The 24,082-nt window shown below is 33.9% G+C and overlaps 1 protein-coding gene across 3 annotated transcripts in view; it reads left to right on the forward strand.

Annotated features, from left to right (window-relative positions):
* Positions 1 to 24,082, forward strand: part of NAALADL2 (N-acetylated alpha-linked acidic dipeptidase like 2) — a 1,040,385-nt gene that overhangs the window by 878,742 nt on the left and 137,561 nt on the right. For all 3 annotated transcript variants that reach the window (XM_036443754.2, XM_045583692.1, XM_036443753.2), the window contains one exon: positions 11,153 to 11,248. In XM_036443754.2, coding sequence (XP_036299647.1) covers positions 11,153 to 11,248 — 96 coding nt within the window. The remainder of the gene's footprint in view (positions 1 to 11,152; positions 11,249 to 24,082) is intronic.

Below are 24,082 nucleotides of genomic sequence, written 5' to 3' on the forward strand. Positions count from 1 at the left end.
GAGGATTAGGGGACTGGGTGAAAAAGGTGAAGATAATAAGCAAAAAACAAACACAAACAAACAAAAAGAAACACTATAAAATTTTTATTATGCAAACTATCCCTAGGTGCTAGGAAATAGAGGAAAATAAGTAAAAAGCAGCTGCTATAATCCCAGTGTGACTGTAGGATCTGGTAAGCTGAAATAGCCCCTAGTTCAGCTTCCTTACCTTAGGTATAAAAAACCTTGGCCCAGTGAACTCACCCCAAGAAAGAGCCCAAGATAAGGAGCCCACTGGGCTCCAGAGGACATAGGGATGGTGCTCCGAATCAACCATAACAAAAGCTTCCTGAAGCAACCACTGCTGTAGAGGATGATTTATAATTTGGAGTTGGTAGGTGAGGCACCCCTCACAGCCCAAAACGCAGGATGAAAATCAGAGGCATCAGCTGGGGAGGAACTCCTGCAAATGAGCATCATAAGAGGGATTTTTGTATCAAGGTAGAAATAAGCCTATATTCTTAAATGCATTTTTTTTTCGATCTGTAGGATTTATGTTTTGTGTTGGGAATATGAATACATTACCAAAAGCTGCTGCTGAGCACGTTAATGTAAAACTAACTAAATAGAAGCATGAGGTGTGAAGGAGAGAGAAAAACACACACACACACAAATGCAAACTAGATAACAAGTGAGGCATGCTGTGTATTAATAGGTAAGACAGACACTTATTCAATGATTATGAGATGAAAGAAGGAAAGATGTGAAGGAGATTAATTTGAATAAAGCCTAAAGTATGAAGACTGGATTCTAGGTGCAATGGAAGTATTTTGTTGGCTTGTGAGTGTATGTCAAGACCAAAATATATCATAATTATTGGAATGATTCACATTTTAAGGCTTGTATTATAGTTATTATCTTCATCTCAAAAATACTTGACTAAAAAGACAATTTTTAAAGAAATGTATACATACACAGAAGTTCTTTTCAGTATTGGCTTTTCAATAACTATTTTGTGATATTGTTAAAATAATTTAATCATTTGACTTATGTTTTATTTTGCATATTTGGGTTGAATTAAATTTCTAATGTATTATTCAAGGTAGTAGATCAATATGAGTAGAACTATGAAGGGGCTGTGAATATTTTTAATAAAGCCAATGCCTAGAACTTGAAAAAAATAATTTAAATGACAAGAATGGGTGAATTTAGAAAATAATGTCATAATACTGTCTCACTTTTGACCCTTGGATTATTTTACCACATTATCTCAAGTCCTTCTCACTTGGAATAGTGATGAGAATGCCATGTTTCAAATATTATGGCAGTAATTACTTTTTTACTTACCCAGCACATTATGAATGTCAGTGCCATTCAAAGCCTGAGTTCTAATTTTATATATTAAATTTAAGTATCGATGTGTATATTCTCTGATTGCATATAGGTGAATATTGCAATGAGGGAAGTGCACATGGGGCTTTTCAGATTCAATTTTATTTAGTCTAAGCAGGGAGTCTTTAATTATATCTTTTAAACTGTACTTAATCTCTATGCTGCTTATGTAGAGTAAACTAAGGCTTGAAGGGAATTGGAACAAGAGGTGGGGGAAATAATCCTTTCTTTCTTAAATTTAAAAGCTATGAGGAACTGGGGCAGTAAGGAGGAGGGATGGCATAAGAATACAAGTATAGGCTATGTGGAATCAAATAAACCTAGGTTTTAATCCAGGTTCTGCGACTTATTCATGGAATGTTCTTGAGCTAGTGTCTGGAACTCATTGTTTCTCCACTCCCCCATTTGTAGAGAAGGTAAGAATAGTTCCCACCATAAAAGTATGAGGATTCAGTTAGGTGATGCATGTAGAACACATAGCCAAGTGCTGGTATATGGAATGCACTATTCTATTTATTCCAAGTTATGCACATACATTGAGTGCCAACTATAAAGAGAAGGTATGTGTAGAATATTTTTGATACTTCAATGCCCACTAAGCCTACATGAACTAAATATTATAAATAATTATTTCTGGGGGAAAAAAGGTAAAGTGAATATTTTGATAGGGCAATGGGTTGAAGTTTAATCAACTTGATATGGTCTATAACTGAATTAAACATGACCTTTGAGGTGTTTTTATTCTTTTCTTCACCTTATATATGTACTAGCACTTTCTTCAATCACATCCTACCCTCATTTCAGCACCTTTTCTTCAATAACTTACTTATAATTCTGTTTCTTGAGTAAGTTAACAGAACTATGGTCCATTTACTTCCCCAAATTTTATCTGTGTGTGTTTTTTAATTATTTATCTTCTGGGTGCTTTATTTCACTTTAAAACTATATTTGCATCACTCCTAATATAAAACAAATAAACTGTTTCTTGATTCTTTAACTTTTTTTAAAGCTTGTGTTCATCTTTTCTAACTCCTGAACCTAGTCTTAATTTCTAGAGAGAATAATACAGTTCACAGTTGATGCTTCACTTCTCCTCACATTTATTCCTCAACTGATTGATTTTGTCTACTGTGCTCATGAATCCATAGACACTCCCTGATGAAAGACACCAGGAATCTCTGAAATGCTATTTCCAATGAATAATTTTTACTTTTTTCCTTTCTTCACTTGCTTTGAAGCATTGATTATTCATTACCAGATATTCTCTATCTTTTTGACTCCCATGAAATCTCACTCACACAATTATGATTCTATTTCTTTTTCTCAGATGATCTCATCTGTAAGTCCTTCATAGGTTTTGTTTTTATTCTTATGTCCTTGGTTAAGTCTATTCCTAACTATCTTAATTTTTTGTTGTAGTGGTAAATGTTTTTTTTTTCTTTTCTTTTAGTTTCCATTTCTGAGAATTCATTATTGGAGTAAAAAAAAAAAATGCCATTGATTTCCGAGTGTTAAATTTGTATCCTGCTACATTGCTGAGTTCATTTATTAACTTCATAGTTTTTGTGGAGTATTTAGGTTTTTTTTTTTTTTTTTTTTTTTTTTTTTTTTTTTTTTTTTTGGTTTTTTTTTTTTTTTTTTTTTTTGTGTGTGTGTGTGTGTGTATGTGTGTTTTGATGTAATCTTATAGAGGAAATTATTTTGTTTTGTTTTGTTTTTCCATTGACTATGATGTTTGTGAAGGTTTATTATATATGGCCTTTATTATGTAGAGGTATGATCTCTCTATTCAACTTTGCTGAGAGTTTGTATCAAGAATGGATGTTGGATTTTGTCAAATGCTTTTTCTATATCTATTGATATGATCATGTGATTTTTTGTCTTTCAACTTGTTTATGTGATGTATCACATTTATTGACTTATGAATCTTGTACCAGCCTTGCATCCCTGGAATAAATCCCACTTCATCATGCTTTATGATCTTAACAAAAGCCTGGATCTAGACGACTTCACAGGGAATTTTACTAAACCTTCAAAGGAAAATTAACACCTATCCTTTTTAACTATTCCAAAAAATCCAAGAGGAAGGAACACTTCCAAGCTCTTTTTATGAGTCCAGCACTATCCAAATTCCAAAACTAGATAAAGACTACTAAAAAGGTAGAAAATTACAGGCCAATATCCCTAATGAAACAGATGCTAAAATCTTCAACAAAATATCAAATGAGATTCAGCAATATGTTCAAAATATCATACACTAATGACCAAGTAGGATTTATTCTGGGGGTGCAAGGCTAATACAATGTTTATATTCTTCAGCCTTAAATACCAGTGCTATTAAAAGATCTTGTCATTCAAATATCTGTACTGCACACACACAAAAAAAAATTCTAAGTCTACAAATACCTAAGTTCACTTTACATTTTAACTACCATGTATATAGTTCTGAGATTATTGTTATATCTCCAGACACAAATTTGGTATAGAACAATAAAAGCATTCACCTTCAGGAAAAATTTCATGCAGATGTGCCAAAAACACCTCATCTTAAATGTTTAAAATTTAATTTATTCTTTTCCCTCAACCTTCATAGGCTTCTACATTTTTTAAATTAATGAAATTTGTATCCATTCAGTTTATCCAATCTAGAAATCCTTTCAATCTTGACTCCTCTTTAAGACTTCACATCAAATTAATACCCAATGTCTTCTAATTCTATCTCATAAGCATTTATCGAACTTTTCTCCTCCTATCTATTTTTTCTACCACAGTACTGGTTTAATCTCTCACTCTTTCTCATGGTAATATCACAATAGCCTCTGTCTAAACATTCTGTTTCCCATTACATATCTTTTAAATTTATTTCCACAAATGTGTCAGTGTGTGTTCTACTCAATACATACTTGAAACTATCACTCACTCTATTCAAAACCCTCCAAAGATTTCCTGCCACCTAAAGCAATGATTTTCATACTTTGTTCGAATAGTTGTAGATTTTAAAAGAGAAATATCATATAGTGTTCAATATACAAACACATATTTCTAGTAATTTAAAAATTAAATTTATAACTCTTGGTTTACATAGAAAAGCAATTCCTGACAAGTATGATAAAAATCAAATACCATCTAGTAGTTCTTTCCTCTTTACTGAGAACTTTTATATGTTTTGCTTCTTTGCTTTATTCTGACATGTACTCTCTGAAGTGAGGACAAGTATATTTACATTTCAACTTTATGGGTGATGATACTAATGAGAGATTAATGACTCACTCAAGGTTGTCTGACAATATTAGACTATTTTAATAAGAAAAATACCAAGTCTTAAAGGCTAATAGTATAGTTAGAAAAAAAAAACAGAAATATAACAAAAATGCATTGTTATAAATGATGACTAAAAGTAAATATAAAAAAGTGATATAGAAGCTCTGATAAGGGAACACTACCCCTTAATGGGTTGGTGAGGATCAAGAAAAGCAATTATAGAAAGTAGCCTGGCAAACAAGTCAGAAATAACATTCCAGATAGAAGAAATGGCAAAAATGAAGATGCAGAATTAGAAAAAGTAAGGGTGGATTCAAGATTTTGTGAAAAGCCTGCTGTGAAATAAGCAGACACTATGTGGAAATTGTTTACATTACTTTATAGGAAAGAAAGAATTGCATAAAGGTAACAGGTAGCTTGGGACTTGTTTGTCAATGGCATACTGAGTTTGGACTATGGAGTATAGGTAATAGGGAACATAGCTTGGACAAAACTAATAAGTAACTGAACTAATAAGTAAGTATTACACAATCCTATACAAGTTCTATCAATTGTCATAATTCAGTTACTTATTAGTTTTGTGTATATATATATATAGTATATATATATAGTATATAATATATATAGTATATATATATTTGATAGAAATTGACTAGTACAGTTTGTTGGGACACATGGTGAGAGAAATTGGAGTTAAGAATTACATAAAATTTCATATTTGGGCAAAATATAGATATTAGATTATCATCAAGGTAAGAAATGAACTTGTCAATGGAGAACAAATGCTTAAGATTGGAATGTAAGTTGATATGTTTGAAGGATCTTTTAGGCAAATAGAAATGATGAACTAAAAAGAGAATTAAACCTAGAATTAAAGATTTGAACACAATCCAATCTAAAGTTTGTAGTTAAAACCAAAAGAAGTAGATAAAACCACATAGGTAACTTGTGAAAAGAAGACTAAGGCTAAGTCCAGAAACAATAAAAAGTTTTAAATCAGAAAATAAATCCATTTTCAGATGGAGAATAATATACAAATGGAAAAATCAGGTGAGTCAAATAATGAACTTGAAGTAAAGAATTGAAAGAAGGAAGGTGTGCTAAATAAAGCTGAATATGAAAGAAATGGCATAAATTAGGGACTAGGAAACACATTTTACACTATATCCTTGATAGACTTTTCTTATCAATGTTTCTTCTTCTATAATATCCTCACAGTTATTGCCAATTGGCAGACACACAGTATTGTTTTCAGTATATTAAATTATTCAAGAATGATTTGTTTCAATCTATCAATGGATTACTTTATTTTTATTTTTTTTAAATATATTTTATTGATATTTAACAGAGAGGAGGAAGGGAGAGGGATAGAGAGCTAGAAACGTCGATGAGAGAGAAACATCGACCAGCTTCCTCCTGCACACCTCCCACCGGGGATGTGTCCACAACCAAGGTACATGCCCTTGACCGGAATCGAACCTGGGACCTCTCAGTCTGCAGACCGAAGCTCTACCACTGAGCCAAACCGGCCTAGGCTATCAATGGATTACTTTAAACAAAAGCACTTGTGATATGGTTAAGGGTGCTTAACTTCACTATCTTCATCTACTGATAGGAGCTGTTATTGGGTCGGCAAGTAAGTAATTGCGGGTTTCACACATATATGGCTTCAGTTGAATTTTTAGGTTTGCAGACGTAGTAAAAATGTAAAACACATTTTGTTATTTGATAGTTGGCTATTCAGCTGTTAATCAGTAAAAAAAGTTTTTTGATCTGTTTTGTAGTTTTCGTTTGGCATTCGTTGAAAAAGGAAAATCAAAAGGAACATTTTCGTCATATTTTGATTTTTTATTTCCACAAAGGGAAAAACGCATCGCAAGCTCATAAAAAGTTATGTGCTGTTTATGGTGACGAAGCCTTAAAAGAACGGCAGTGTCAAAATTGGTTTGCCAAATTTCGTTCTGGTGATTTTTCACTCAAAGATGAAAAACGCTCTGGTTGTCCAGTTGAAGTTGATGACGCCCTAATCAAAGCAATAATCAATTCGGACTGTCACAGTACAACACGTGAGATTGCAGAGAAGCTTCATGTATCACATACATGCATTGAAAATCACTTAAAACAACTTGGCTATGTTCAAAAACTCGATACATGGGTTCCTCACGAACTGAAAGAATCACAGTTAACGCAACGCATTAGCAGCTGCGATTTGCTAAAGAAACGTAATGAAAATGATCCATTTTTAAAACGACTGATAACTGGCGATGAAAAATGGGTTATTTACAACAATATCAAGCAGAAAAGATCGTGGAGCAGGCCAGGTGAACCAACTCAAACAACATCAAAAGCTGATATTCATCAAAAGAAGGTTTTGTTATCAGTTTGGTGGGATTACAAAGGAATTGTCTACTTTGAACTCTTACCACCCAACCGAACGATCAATTCTGATGTCTACATTGAACAACTAATGAAATTAAACAATGCAGTTGAAGAAAAGCGGCCCAAATTGACAAATCGAAAAGGTGTTGTATTCAATCATGACAATGCAAGGCCACACACATCTTTGGTCACTCGGCAAAAATTAATGGAGCTTGGTTGGGATGTTTTGCCACATCCACCATATAGTCCTGACCTTGCACCATCTGATTACTTTTTGTTTCGATCTTTACAAAACTCCTTGAATGGTAAAAATTTCAATAATGATGATGATGTCAAATCGTACCTGATTCAGTTTTTTGCTAATAAAAACCAGAAGTTTTTTGAACGTGGGATTATGATGCTGCCTGAAAGATGGCAAGAGGTCATTGATCAAAATGGGCAATACATTACAGAATAAAGTTATTTAGTTCCATGAAAAAATTGTCTTTGATTTTCTTTAAAAAATCCGCAATTACTTACTTGCCGACCCAATATTAAGCAGCTATCCCTAATAGCAGCAAAAACTTTTTAACTTTTAATTCCATTAGATTAAACTTCATGAGATTAAGGACCTATTGCATTAATGCAGCACCTACCACAGCACGTGGTAGATATTAAATTGGGATTTTTAAACGTTTTAAACAAACAAGGTACTAAAAATGAAAGAATGATATGGCAAGAGATAGCTGAAGAAATAGAAGAAAGATTGGGGATTACACTAGAGAATAAGGCATATATGGATAATCTAATATTGGTTTGCTAATGAATAATTGAAACTTCAATAAAAACCTCACTAATTATAACTGCCAATTTATGTCTTTATGGGATCATTTAATTTGAGGCTGGCTGATATTTTACCTTTGCACTAATTATCAAGTTTTGTTTTGCTAAGCAAACTAATAAAATTATTTCAAGAAGTTTATTTGATACTATTTGTGAAGCAAACTTTTTAAGCACTTCAAGCTTAATTATTAAATAGAAATGAATGCGACAAATTATTCATGTCATATTTTCACTAAGGTTAAAAATATCACTATTCTGAAAAATAAACCTATCTAAATACAACCTGTACATGATTTCTCATGAGGATAATAAATAATGTTTTTGAATTTTCTTTATTTCAGCATCTTACCTACCATAATCACCACCCTCACCATCATCATTACAAAATTTATTGTTTTTAGCAATATCGTGAGTGCCAGTAACATAATATCTCCCATGTTTCAGGCATTGGACAGTTGACAACATCTCTGTGAAATATATATTATCATTCAAATTTCTTAGATTCAATCACTAATCATTTGATGATTAAGATGACAATTATTAAGTGGCAAAACAAAAAATTTAACCTATGCTTATGTGATTGACCAAAATATTTCCAAAAACCCAGTTGCTAAACAAAATGAAGTTTATGAGACCTATTGCAATAGGGAAGAACACCACCTGGACTGAGTGCATTGGTTTACAAGGATTGACGTAAAAAGTCACCATAGATTGAATGACTCTTGCACTGAAATGTATAATTTTAATATTTTAAAGTGTAATCAGGGTTGGTTCCTTTTGAAGATTAAGATAGGGAATCTGTTCCAAGCTTCTTGCCTAGCTTTTATGGTAAGTCTTAAAAGGTGAAATACTGCTTAAACCGGTTTAGCTCAGTGGATACAGCGTCAGCCTGTGGACTGAAGGGTCCTGGGTTCGATTCTGGTCAAGGGCATGTACCTTGGTTGCGGGCACATCCCCAGTAGGGGGTGTGCAAGAGGCAGCTGATCGATGATTCTCTCTCATCGATGTTTCTAACTTTCTATACCTCTCTCTTCCTCTCTGTAAAAAATCAATAAAATATTTTATACAAAAAAAAAAGGTGAAATACTAGTTGGAACTAGATATTTTTTTTTTAAATTAGTTTTAGATTGCCAGGTATCTAAAAAGAGGAAAGATATATATATGTATATATATATATATATATATATATATATATATATGTATATATATATATGATGTTAGTTATGATAGGCAAGCTGTTTGGTTGATTTATGGTCTTATCATCCCAAAGTGAATACATGCTGGAGCACACAGCTGAATCACTTTTGTTTTATTTCAGTACTAGAGGCCCAATACACAAAATTTGTGCATGTAGAGGGTGTGTCCCACAGCCCAGCCTGCACCCTTTCCAATCTGGGACCCCTTGAAGGATGTCTGACTGCCTGTTTTGGCCCAAACCCAGTGCGCAATCAGACATCCCTCTCACAATCGAGGGCAGCTGGGTCCCAACCACTAGCCTGCTGGCCTGCCTAATTGCCCCTAACTGCACCTGCCTGCCGGCCTGATCACCACCTAACCACTCCCCTGCCAGCCTGATTGACACCTAACTGCTTCCCTGGCAGCCAGATTACCCCTAATTTCCCTTCCCTGTTGGCCTGGTCGCCCCAATCTGCCCTCCCCGGCTGGCCTGGTCTCCCCCAACTGTCCTTCCCTGCAAGCCTTGTCTCCCCCTACTGCCCTCCCCTGCTGGCCTGATTGCCCACAACTGCCCTCCCCTGCAGGCCATCTTGAGGCAGCCATCTTGTGTCCACATAGTGGCAGCCATCTTTGACCACATTGGAGTGGTCATCTTGTGTATTGGAGTGATAGTCAATTTGCATATTACTCTTTTATTAGATAGGATTACTCAAAATAGGGGGTGCAGAGTATGCCTGATCACAGAATTATTAATGATAGTAATTTGCAGTTATGTTTTCAACTGTATGACTTCAGAGCTTATCAACTACATCATCCTAACTTTCTTTTCCACTCTTTGGTACCCCAAAGCAGTCTGTTCTGCTCTAAGAAATGCTCCAAATCACCTTAATTTGTTACGCTATTGTGGTTATTGTTGGTGTTGACTATACTGAATGTTTTTTCTCCATGTTAGGCCCCAGAAAAATTATCTATTTATCTATCTATCTATCTATCTATCTATCTATCTATCTATCATCTATCTATTATCATCATCTATCTATTTATCTTACTATTAATCAGATCATATACATACATACATACATATATCCTTTTTCAAGTTTTCTATTATTTAGTTACTTCAGATTTTCAAGTAAGAGCTATATTTGTGTCTTAGTCTCTTTGGCCTGCTATTACAAAAGATCACAGACTGAGTGGTTTATAAACAACATAAGTTTATTTCTCACAGTCTCAGAGACTGGAAGTCCAAGATCATGGTGCCAGCATGGTCAGGTGAGGGCCCTGTTTCAGGCTACAGATTACTTGTTATATCTTTACAAGGAGCAAAGGGCTAGGGAGCTCTGTGGGGCTTCCTTTAGAAGGACACTAATCCTCATAGTGAGGATAAAATACTCATGTCCCAATCACCTCTCAAAAGACCCATCTCTTAACATCTTTACTTTGGAAATTAGGATTTCAGCACATTAATTTTTTTTTTGGTGGGGGCATAAATATTCATGTCATGTAGATCTTTTTGCATTCTGAGATTTGTCTACATCTGCAAGTGTAATATGACTACTTACTGTTTTTCTGATTCATTTAAAGCATTTAGCACTAAGGTTCTGATGTCATGTTACCATTTTACTGATAGCCTATAAAGCCATAAGACTGTTCTTTCAAAAATGTATCTTCCTAATTCCTTTGAAGTGAGCTTGCAATGTTTAAAATGTCATGTATATTTTTGTGGCCTATCCTTTTGGTAATCATGTTGATTAAACATGTCCCATTCTACCAGATTTAAAATTTTATGTATTAAATAGAAAAAAATGATTTCAGATGTGGGTCTTATAGTCAAGGTATTGTGTTCTATATATGTCTGTATTAAAGAGAAGAAAAAAAAACAGGAAGAATTGCAAAGAATTATCTGTTTTGAGTAAAATTAAGCATGATTTTATAGATGCAAATAATGTCAAAGGTCATAGGGTTCTACTCATTTTAATTAAAAAAAATATGTGATTGATTAAGCAGATAAGTAGAATGAAGTCCAACAATCAACAGAAAACTTCAAACAATTTAGAGTCCTTTTGAATCTTTAAAGAAAATCCAATAAGCATTTGAAAAACAAAATCAATGAAGAGTTTTAAATGTTTTATTCTGCTTTCCACAGGATCCAAGTTTTCTCTCAGAGGCCCTTTTCCCTAAAGTTGCAACAAAAATTGAAGAAATGGATCCTTTTTTCAAACTTCATGAAACCATTACCAAGGTAGGGGAGGAATGCATTCATGAGTAGGTTGGGAAAGCTTTGTTCTTTTTTTTTTTTTTGCAGATGGAAGAAGGGCAAATAATCAATCCAGGTAAAGATATATCATTTGCGGTATGCACTAGGAAGGATTTTAAGTGTCTCCTATTATTTTACTAAGATTAAAAGGGAATTGATCATGATCATATGACCAATAACTGAAGATTTGTTTTTAAAGTCAATCTTTAATATAATAATTAGGTTTTATCCTTAATCTGATAGTAGATTTGTGGTACGTTCTCAAGCATGCGCCTGCATTTTAGATTAAGGAAAATGCAAAATCAATTTTGAATTTCTCTATCTTTAAAGTTTTGTTTCAATATTTAAAGAAATTAGTTGTTTGAGGTAATTATTAGATGCAGTAAGAATTTTTAAAAAAGGCTTCTTTCTTTAATAATAATGATAGATTGTGTTTATAATGAATTTAATTACTATAAGGTTATCATTACCACTTTTCCTGGCATAATAATTTATAGGTAGGAGAAAGTATGTAATATGTAGAAAATTAAATTCTATACTATGGAGCAAACAATTTTTATTGTGATGAAAAATATGATATATAAATTTTCATATTTTTCAATTATAGTTCACATTTAATATTATTCTGTATTCATTTCAGAAGCATAACATAGTGGTTAGACAATCATGTAGTTTACAGAGTGGTCCTCCTGCTGTTTCAAGTACTTCCCCCCACCCCCATACATAGCTATTACAATATTATTTTCCCCCGGTGACCTCTCACTGGCCACTCCCAGCATGTGCCCTCACACCCCTAGTGTCTGTAGGCATTAGTAATGCTTATATGCATGCATACAAGTCCTTTGGTTGATCTCTTACCCTTCCCTCCCTTGCATTCCCTTAAATTCTACAGTATGAAGCTGTGCCAGCACAACCAAGTATTCAGTGAGCCTGAGGGATGGTAGTGAAGGATTAAAGAAAAAATAGAGAAAGAGAATATAGCTGGGGCTCGATGTATCTCCTGTGTCTGGATGAGGCCACAGAGAAGGATCCAGCCAGCAAGCTGAAGCTTTTGTTTTATAGTCAGAGAAAAACAAGGTAGCGGTCAACATAGTTACAATGGTTACAATGTTCTTGTGAGTCTCACTTGTTTTGGCAGCACTTGCTACACCTCCCACAGCCCATTAGCTACCCAAAAAGGATCTAGGGAGTGGTCATAAGGTCAAGCTTAATTATGCGAAGAGGGTTCTGTCCTCTAAGGTGGGACTTGTTTGTGGCTCTGCCACAGGTCAACTCGAGACTTAACTCTAGAGCCTCTCCCTACAATGGAGCAAATAAATTTAATGCCTGATATCGTATAACATCATAATAATTTTCACATCAATTATTTGCTTAATCTTTAATTTACCAACTGTTTAACCTGTCATAATCTGTCTTTTGGGGATAAAGTTTATAGAGAATATTGGCATTTAGAACATTAAAATAATCTACATTGATATATGCTCACTTGAAAGATTGATGACTCATTCTTAAATCTCCTTAGTAAGATTTTTTTTAAGACCGTCTTCCTTCTTTAGAAAAAATAGATATAATGAACTGAACTCAGAGTGGCAACCGAATGAGTTCAAAATCCAAAGGCTAGAATTCTAGAACTATTCCTAACATTTAAAAGATGTGCAAATGTATTTTTTCTCAACTTTTGTAATAAGAGGTCTTGGGATTACATTTTACTTTAAATTTTCCTAAGTTCAAAATAATTGCATCTTAACTACATTTATTTACACTCTATTTCCAAATCAATTCTATTTTTTGTTTTTTTTTGTTTTTAATATCTTCATCCTTTGGTAGTTCATTATTATTTGGATTACAGCAAGATAAAAGTCAGAAAGGTAGACAGATGATAGATATATGATAAATAGATAGATGATAGATAGATATAGATAGATAATACATATCTATATTTATTTAGGTAAGCATATATATATATATATATATGTATATAATGGTAATTGTATCTATACTAAAACAATCTACAATATTAAATAGATGTTGGAAGAATTCTGTCTATGAAAAATAAAACCTGCTTAGGTGCAGAAGTAAGAGTTCAGGGACATATTTTATGACCATTTATAATTTTCCAAAGTTGATTCTTTATCCCCAGTCAAGTTTTCCTTTGGCAACTCATGTTGCAGACATAGGCTTAGAAAATATTGTCCTTCAGATTTTAATCTTACTTCACCAATAGGAAAACATGTGGAATCATAAAAAGGTCCATTTAATGGATACTTCATTTTAAAGTAAAATTTTCTTTGATCACGAACAAAATAAAGTATAAACATACAGGTGTTGAACAGAGCATGTATTAGGTAATATGGAATATGGATTTCAGTTCTTTCTTAACTAGCAATTTGCTATATTATTTAGTAGAAATTTGTTTTATTTTTTATATAAAAAAAGAGTATAGTCATAATGGTTTTCCTTACTAGGATTCTGTGATGTTGGAAATATGATGTATAGATTTTCTCTAGAAATGCAATATGTATTAAGTGAGTATAATTATTAAAATATTTAAAAATGCCAGGTCCTGGCCAGTGTGGTTCAGTTGGTTGAGCATTATGCTACAAAAGGTTGCCAGTTTGATTCTCAATCAGGGCACATACCCAGTTACAGGTTCAATCCCCAGTAGGTGGCAGGCAGGAGGCAGTTAATTGATGTTTCTTTCTCACATCAATGTTTCCCTCTCTCTTAAAAAAAAAAAAAAAAAAATCAATAAAAATAGTAAAATCAACTAAAGGACTTGTATGCATCCATATAAGACTAACCAATGGACACAGACAACAGGAAGGCAAGGGCATGAGTGGGGGAGATGAGGAGGTTAAAGGGGGAATAAGGAAATATATGTAACACCTTAATCAATAATGAAATTAAAAAATATATAAACAAAAAATAGTAAAAATGCTAGTTTTATAGAGATTATGTATCAAAGAAATGTGTACTTGAAACCTGTGTAATTTTATTAACCAATGATACCCCCAAAATTTTTAATTAAAAAATAAATAAAATAGGAGAAAAAAACTCTAAAACTTACCTCAAGAAAAAAAAATGCTAGTACTAGAGTCTTCAAATTAGGCCCTTACCTACATTTTCAGAATTTTGGTTATACTTTAAAGAGATAAAAAACAAACAAACAAACAAACAAACAAAAAAACAAGAATAGCAGAATAATTAAGACAAGAAATCACTAAGCTAAATAAAGGCTGAGAATATACTGATAAATTAGTGTGTACAAGTGTACCATAAAATTTAATTTGTGAAGAGTTAAGGTCTTTAGAATATTTCTTTTAATAAGGATAATAGTGGCATCATCACAGTATATCACCTGTATAGAACACTTCTGCACCACCTAGTATTCTGGTATTATGCAAATAACATTGAACTTTGAATAACAAGTCCCACCTAGTATAATTTTTGCCACTGTCAACTATTTTTAAATGTTTTGGAACATGAAAAACACTTTGTAAAATGATAAAGCACAAATATTATTGATATCAAACCAATATGGCAATATTATTAATAAATTAGAATTATACCAATATTAAAACATTTCAATAAACCAGAAATATTTTAAATACTTTTATAATTCTTTCAGTAGATAATATTATAATTGGATACACAACACCATAAAACTATTGCATATTTTATATAATCTGAATAAATAAATACATGTAATATAAATATTTATTTATGTAATACAATCCATTACCTTTTCCATGTAACTTTACATTCTAGAACTTTTGTTATAGTTCACAAATGTGATTAATGCAAAATTAAACAAAAATTTCCAAGTATTAGAAAGTTAATAATGTGTCATTGGTACCTTTCTAAATTAAAATATAAACAGATACATCATACTCATACATGGAATGTGAGCTATGAGTTCTTGTCCTTGAAAGTGGTTTTCCAATGTTGTCCTGGAGTTCTTTTTAAAAAAATATTTTTTACAAAGTGTAAATTTATCTTGGCATTTGTCTTTTTGATATAAAGCATGGAACCTAAGAAAGTAATGAATGAGACTCAATATTGATTTCAAAAGGCAATTTATCATGGCTTCAATGACAGTCATATGGTACAATATGAAGTTATCAGAGGGTGCCACATGCAGCATTGATGTACAAGTGCCTCCTTATCCTCTATAATTACCTTAAGAAATAGCATTTGTTTTTTTAATTATCATAGAAGCCAACCTAATTCCTCTAAAGGTTAAACATGAATAAAATACCAATAAAAATCTTAGATGCTTAATCCTTTAATAAGTGAGTAAGAATCACCATGGATTTATGTTTTGAAATAGGCTTATTTCTCCTTCTATACTGAGGAATTTTCTAGTTATGTTTTAAAATCTTCAACATTTAGATCATAAATTGTTATTAGTTATCTAATCATTCTGATAGCCTACCATAAGCCAAGGATAATTCAAAAACACTTGAAATACAAAAAACAATTAATACACAGGAGTAGGTCTATGCCAGTAAACAGGTGAGCAAATCATTTCACTATAATGTGCTAAAAATGTCATAATAATGTGGACAAAGTGTGGGATGAAAGAAGATGGAGCTTTCGCCTATGCCTAGGGGAATTAAAGAATTTATAAGAGAGGTGACATTTGAGAAATATAAGCAATTTCAACTTTATTTTAATGTCAATGAGTTTTCTTGGCGAAATCTTTAAAGAGCTTGTTGGTGGTAGTGTGTGAAAAATGATGATGTGTCTTTGGAAAATAGAAGACAGGTTTCAGAGACTTCTTAAGATTGAATGACAGAATATGGGATTTACTTGGTACAGGCTATGAAGCAGACTGAAGAATAAAGGATAGTTTCAATAATTCTATCTTGAGCAGAATTTATATTATTTTTTAATATATTTTTACTAAAGGCCCAGTATATGAAACTTGCACTGTGTGGCAGTTCAGCCTGTGCCCTCTCATAGTCTGGGACCCCTCGGGGGATGTTCAACTGCCAGCTTAGGCACAATCCTCAAGAGCAGACATCCCTCTCACTACCCAGGATCCCTGGCTCCTTACTGCCAGTCTGCTCCCTCCTTACCCCTGGACTCCTGCTCCTTAGCACTGCTGCAGAGGCAGGGCAGGAGAGGCTCCTGTCATCACTGCTGCACTCACCATTCGTGAGCCTGGCTTCTGGCTGAGCCACCACTCCCCCTGTGGGAGCACATTGGCCACCAGGGAGCAGCTCTTGAATTGAGCATCTACCCCTGGTGGTCAGTGCACATCATAGTGACCAGTCATTCTGGTCATTCCACAGTAATGGTCCCTTAGGCTTTTATTACTATAGATTAAGAGAGGAAGAGAGAGAGAGGAAGTGAGAGAGAGAGAGAGAGAGAGAGAGAGAGAGAGAGAGAGAGAGAGAGATATGATGATGATGATTAGAGAGAATTATTGATTGGCTGCCTTCTGCATGCTTCATGCTGGGGATTGACCATGTACGCTGATTGGGAATTGAACCATGACCTCCTGGTTCATAGGTCAACACTCAACATTGAGCAACTCTGGCTGGACAGAGTTGATATTATTAAATTAACCAAATTAGGGGCTGTCTTGGAGAAAGTGTTAATGAGTTTGACTTTGAACATGTAGATTTTTGGATGCTACAGATCATTTGGGCAGATATCATCAAGGATATGGTTGGATACAGGGGGTTAGCACTCAGAAAGAAGTAGGGTGTAGAAATACATTATCTGATATAATAACACTTGTCACATGTGTATTTAAATTACATTTTAAAAAATAAATATACTTAAAATTGTATTTCCCTATTCTCATTAGCCACAATGTATATGCTAAGTGACAATACATGGTTAGTTGCTACTGCATTGAATGGCACAAATTATAGAACATTTTCATCATCACTGATGTAGATTATGTTACTTTGGCATCACTTATGCATAAGAGGATGGTCGAAAAAGAAGGGGAAAACCCAGGTCAAAGTGATTCAAGTATTACACAGATAAAAGAATATTATGAAAAGAAGAAAATGTTCAAAAATATATTCACCCACCACTTCACACCCATTAGGATGTATACTATCAACAAACGAACAAAACAGAAAATAGCAAGTGCCAGTGAGGGTATGGAAAATTTGGAACACTTGAGTACTGTTGGCTTAAATGGAAAATGGTATAGCTACTGTGGAAAATAGTATAGAGGTACCTAAAAATAATAAATATAGAATCCTATCAAATAAAAGAGTAATATTGACCATCACTCCAAGACACAAGATGGTCGCCCCCACCCCAGTGGTCAAAGATGGTTGCCCTCATGTGGACACAAGATGGCTACCACAAGATGGTCTGCAGTTGTGGGCAGTTAGGGGTGACCAAGTCTGCAGTGGGGGACAGTTGAAGGGGGCCCAGGCCTGCAGGAGAGGGCAGTTGGGGGCAATGAAACCAGCAGGGAGAGCAGTTCTGGGTGACCAGACCAGCAGAGGAGGGCAGTTGGGGGAGATCAGGCTGTAGGGGAGGGCAGTTGTGGGTGATCGGGCCAGCATGAAAGGAACTTGGGGGCAACCGGGCCTACAGGGAAAGCAGTTAGAGATGACCAGGCTGGCAGGGGAATGATTAGGGGGTGATCAGGCTGGCAGTCAGAAGCAGTTAAGGGCAATCAGGCAGAGGCAGATGAGCAGTCGGGAGCCAGCAGTACTGGATTGTGAGAGGGATATCTTAGGCCTGGTAAGATTGGGCCTAAATGGGCAGTCAGACATCCCTCAAGGTGTCCCAGATTGGAGAGGGTGCAGCCTGAGCTGAGGGACACACCCATCCCCATGTACAATTTTTTTGCACTGGACCTCTATTACTATATAATAGAACAACTCTATCTCTGAGTCTATACCCCCCAAAAATTGAAAATGTGGTTTCAAAGATATATTGGTATAATATGTTGATAGCAACATTATTCATAACTGCTAAAATGTGGCAGCAACACAAATGTTCAAAGATGGGTTAACAGCCAAATATGGCGTATCCAAACAATGGAATATTATTCAGCCTTAAAAGAGGAATTCTGACTTATCTACAATGTGGATGAAACTTGAAGACACAATGCTAAGTGAAATAATCAACTATAAAAAGGCAAATGCTTTAGAATTCCACATATATAAAGTACTTAGAGCAATCAAAATAATGCAGACAGATAATAGAATTATGGCTGCCAGGGACTATGGGGTGGATAGACTGGGGATTTATTGTTCAATGGACATAGAGATTCTGTTTTAAAATGTGAAAAATGTTATGAAGATTAATGATGGTAGTGATGGTTAACATTATGAATGTCTTTAGTAACATTGAACTGTATACTTAAAAATAGTTAAGATGGTAAATTTTACACTATGTACATTTAATGAAAATAAAATATTGGGGGGAAAGTATACTCACCCAATCAGCAGCTCTTTTACTATAACTTTTGAACCAATTATTTTGAATTTTAAAATTATTTTTATCTTTATCCTTGATTATCAGTTTTTTGCTGTTTTATATAAGCGGCTTGCTACCCAGTTCTTTGTTCCATTTTTGATGGATATATTGTCCTGTGTTTATTTTATGGTTTTTAATTTAATATGTTTTATTAATATTTTCTTGCTAAATTTTGCCATAATAGACATTCAATAAATGAGTACTGATAAGCTGTATTTTAAACAAAACAAAACACTAAAGCTATGTTTAGAAGGAAAATACTTTAAAATTAAAAGTGAATATGAAGGCCTTGGGTGGCAGAGGAAAGAAACTATCATATAACTAGAGGCCCAGTGCATGGATTCATACACTGGAGGAGTCCTTTGCCCTGGCCTGCAGGGATCCAGCCAAAACTGATTCTTCATCCCCAGGGAATCCCACATTGTGAGAAGGCACAGGCCAGGCTGAGGGACCCATCTGTGTAAGATCAGGGCTGGGGAAGGATTATGGGAGGGACTGTGGGAAGGACTGCGGGAGGGCCCAGGGTTTGTCCAACCCATCTAGCCCAGTTCTGATCAGTCAGACTCCAACAGCAAGCTAACCTACTGGTCAGAGCCTCTGACCCCTGGTGGTCAGTGTGCATCATAGCAACTGGTTAAATGGTCAAACTGACAGACAGACACAGAATATTAGTCTTTTATTATACAGGAATGGGTAAATAGTACTTTTCTTCTGGAAGCCCAACTGCTTTGTATTTTTAAATCTGAGTATGAGTGGTGTATTCAGTAAAACAAAATTTTCTTATATATGTGGTATCTTAGAAATCAACAAATCACAATTCTGCTTGTGAGCTTGCTCAAGAAATACCTGTTTATTAATTATTTCATTGTTTTTCACACCTTAAGAAAAATGGTTTTTAATGCAAATTAGTATAAGATATGCAATATAAATATGTTTATTTTATGTTAGTGCTCTGGATATTGGCAATTTTAATGGATGTATACTGGCATCATTATTGTTTTAGTTTGCAATTCCCTAATTACATATTATGTGCAGCTACTTTTCATCCTTGGCATCTGTATATCTTTTTGGCGAGGTGTCTTTTGTCCATTTTTTAGAATTGGGTTGTGTGTTGCCTTACATTGCATTTCAGAAGTTCTTTGTGTATTTTGAATAACCGTTCTTTATCATATGTGTATTTTTCAGATATTTTTCCTCATTTTATGTCTTATCTCATTTCTTTAATAATGTCTTTTGTAAAGAAGAATAAATTTAAATTTTAACAAAGGTCAGTTTATTAATTTTTTCTTTCAAGGATTGCGTCTTTGGTGTCATACTAAAACATCACCAAACCCAAGGTCATCTAAATCTTCATACATGTATTTTTCCTTACAATGTCATCTGTTCTTTCATGCTTGGGTGCTTTATCCATTAGAGCCCATAGCCTGTTAATCATAGATGTTTTAAGTTCCTGGTCTGGTAATTCCAACATCCCTGTCATGTCTGGTCTGATGCTTGTGATGCTTGTTCAGTCTCTTGAATTTGTTTTTTGCCATCTAGGTATGCCTTGTGTGTGTTTTTTGTTTGTTTATTTGTTTTGTTTTGTTTGTTTTTTTTTGATAGCCAGATGTATTAAACTAGAGGCCCGGTGCACAAATTCATGCATGGGTGTGGTCCTTAGGCCTGGCCAGCAATCAGGGCCAATCGGGGCCTTCCACTAACTGGGGCCTTCCTTCATTCCATGCTACCCTCTGGTGGTCAGCACACATCGTAGTGAGCAATGAGTCTCCAGGCACACTCCTGTGGGGACAATTTGCATATTATGGTTTTATATTTATAGAGATGGGTAAAATAATCTGCTGTAAATTGGCCTTTAGTAATGTTGTGGTAAGGTGTGGGGGTGGGGAAGTATTTCATACTTCTATGATTAGGTCTCAGCCTTTTGGTGAACCTGTGCCCTATGCTGTGAGTTTCACTAATGCTTCTCAGTTCTTGTTTTTATTCTCTCTAAGGTATAGGATGGCTGGAGGAAGCTGGAAGTTGTGCATTCCTCTTTCCTCCCCCATGTTAGAATTGGGTACTTCCCTATATTTAGGTCAAGTAGACTGATAAAACCCCAGCTGCTTGGGCTCTATGAAATAGTGCCTCCTGGCTTTGTTAAGAACAAAATGCTCTGGCACATTTAAAATGGCTCATTTTCCTCTGCTCTGTGCAGGGAGCACCAGATGCTTTTTCTCTGAAATTCACTGTGAGAACCTGGTAGAGCTCCTAGAGATAGTGTGGTGGACCTCAGATGATTGGGTCCCCTGGAAATTTTAATCTCAGAGTTGTCCCATTCAGCCTCCAGTAATTCATAAATTACAGTTCAGCTTCTCTTACCCTAGCATTGGTTCCTGCAGAGGTTACCCTGGTAAATAGTGATGCTCTCTGTCTACCTATCTATCCAATTTTGGGAGTAGTAGTTTGCCCTGTGACATTACTTTTCTGATGGACCTAAGGAGAATGGTCGACTTTCTTGACTTTCTTTTAGATCACCCTTTTTTTTTTTTACCGTCTGTGACTTCTAAGCTCCTTATCTGCTGTACCGGAAAGAGGAAATCTTCAGTAATCACTGGGTGACATGATTTCTTACAAATTTATTTTTTCAAATTTTTATATATTTCAGAAATAATATTAAACATTATACAACATAATCTTTTAAAAATAAAAAATATATTAAAATGATACCTGTAGCTCTAACATAGTATCTTTACTATCCATAGGAAGCTTTCTTTGTTTTCTATAAGAAAAAAAAAAAGGCATTAGAGTCTGTCAGTTTTTGAGTCAGCATTAAATGCTAAAGCATGAATTTTCTACAGGGTTAACATTAGTCACTTGTGTTTAATGACTCAAAAAATATTCTTCTTAAATTCAATCTCTGAAATGCTTAGTATGCAAAAGATTCATAACAACAGATCATATTGTAATTGATGAATTCTTTGATCCAATATTCTATTATTCCTGTACAGTTCTCTATATTGCATTTCTGATCTTCACTGAGACACTTGTGCCATTGAAGCAATCTGAGGAACATTTTTCTTTCTAGTAATATTAAAACACTGAGTGACAGTTAAATTATTATTAACACAACAGTGTAATTGGGTCTGTCAGAAACCTACCATTTTTTCCCATTTGGGCAAAACTGTGACTGTTAGGCATTGCTCATGGTGCCTTGTCTCTGTGAAACTAACTTCTGTGGATACATAATTCCCAAGATTAAGTGTACCTGTTCTAGTAAGATATTAGTAAATATAAATAAAGACAGTCTCAGCCCAATATAGAATCTCTGGTTGTGAATTTTATGTTATATTAATATGTTTCTTAAAATACATTTTTGTTGATTTCACAGAGAGGAAGAGAGATGGAGAGAGGGATAGAAACATCAATGATGAAAGATGGAGATAGAGTCCCCAGTCTGGGCATCTGCCTTGACTGGGAATCAAATGGTGACCTCCTGGTTCATGGGTCAATGCTCAACTGCTGAGCAACACTGGTCAGGCAATATGTTTTTACTTTGTATAGGGTTTTAAAAAACATTATTCTTAAATTGATATATTTTTTTCTTATGTAATGTCATAATAGAAGTTCTTTACTAAAATTATTTTGATATTACACTATCCCATAGAGAAAATAGTAGGAATAAGATGGTATTTAATCCCATTATATATGTGGAGAAAGTGTCACAATGAGATCAAATTGCAGAAAACAGTATTTGTGTAAACCTAGAAATCAATATTAGTAATTCTTATTTAGTTTGTACTTGTAATGTAGTTATAACTCCTCTTACTTATAGCTATAAATGTTAAACTCAATTATGGAGTGGTTTAAATAAAGACTAATGGTAGTGTTTTCAAAGTTGAAAGACATTTAAATAATTCTAATTTTAACCATTTCAGTTAATATTAATAGCATTTGCCTCTCATTCTTTAGAGATGATTATCTGGGATCAATTTGATTAGTAGAGTCATATTCTGCTGTAGTATTATCTTAAACATATGGCTTGTGAAATATAAATCTGAAGTTATTTTAAATATCATTATTAAAATGTTTGTACTAGTTATTGTAATATTAAAATTCCTAGAGCACAGTAACTGAAAATGAATTATTGTACTCATTCTATAACTACAGAATAAAGAGGCAACTAAAATATAGAATAATTTTATTTCTCCTAAGATATTCTCAGCGATAGCTTAGAAATACAGCTCAGAAGCCTTATATAAATAAAGAACAAAAGAGAAAAGAACAAATATATTTTATTGAGTTTTCTGAATTTCAAAGGCATGTTGTATTCACAAGCTAATAAAATTTCTTGTGCAGTCTTTACATGCTTAGAAAACTGGCTATAATTTCTATTATGAGTGAGCGAATCTAAGTGTCTTCTGAGTATTTCTATTTATTGATAGCAAAGCAATTGTAATTATATTCTTTAATCTAATGTATGTGTACATTTGAGGTTATTCTTAAGCTCTGGATTTAAAACTTTTTATTGTTAAAAACACTCTTGAATTTTCTTTTGCTACATCAAATTATTATTACTCAATGCAAAATGTCTCCCTAGAGATCTACACTCTATGTGTTCATGGCATGAGTTAAATCAGAAAATATCCCAAACATGTATTTGCATGCAGAGGTTGTACTTTATAATAAAGAATATTGGTTAAAACTACTCAGGGGAGATGATGGGATATTAAAACCAACCTCTAAACTTTAAAAAAGAAAATAGCATAGGTGTGTATTTTCTTCATAAATGTATAATTAAACTCAATGTCTTCATTTGCTAAAATTGGAGATAATGCTGACTATATTTTCTGTTGCCTGGAGATATTTGGTTTATTGTTTTTCATTATACTGCACATAGTTTCTAAAGGCATGCCTTACACTACCAGTTTTTATTACTCAAAAGTGGATTATCACACAATATAAGATTGTCCAAATTTGACACTCCAGTTTTAGAGAAATTATCATCACAGTAGCCAGTTTGCTATAACATGCTAAAACAGTTATTACTGCATATTAAGATAGGAAGGTTGCTATTCTCTGAGCATAGAACTTTCTTTTTTATTTGATAAAGGCATTTTAACATGTGTGTGTTACATAATATAAATATATATTATCTATCAGAATAGGAAGCTCTATGATCATCTGTATATAATATGACAATCTTTTACAGTCAACGTGCTTCACATCTAATTCACAAAGCAGTAGCCTTACCCCATTAAAAAAAAAAAATTGATGTTAAGTGAAATTTTTGTGCTTTAAATATGTCATTTTTCTTATTTCAGGGATCTTTCAATATTTTTAAAGTTAATTTATATGTTAACCCCTAAATGCTTTTATCAT

This window comes from Pipistrellus kuhlii, unplaced genomic scaffold (assembly GCF_014108245.1).
Source record: "Pipistrellus kuhlii isolate mPipKuh1 unplaced genomic scaffold, mPipKuh1.p scaffold_m20_p_2, whole genome shotgun sequence".
Classification (NCBI taxonomy): Eukaryota; Metazoa; Chordata; class Mammalia; order Chiroptera; family Vespertilionidae; genus Pipistrellus; species Pipistrellus kuhlii.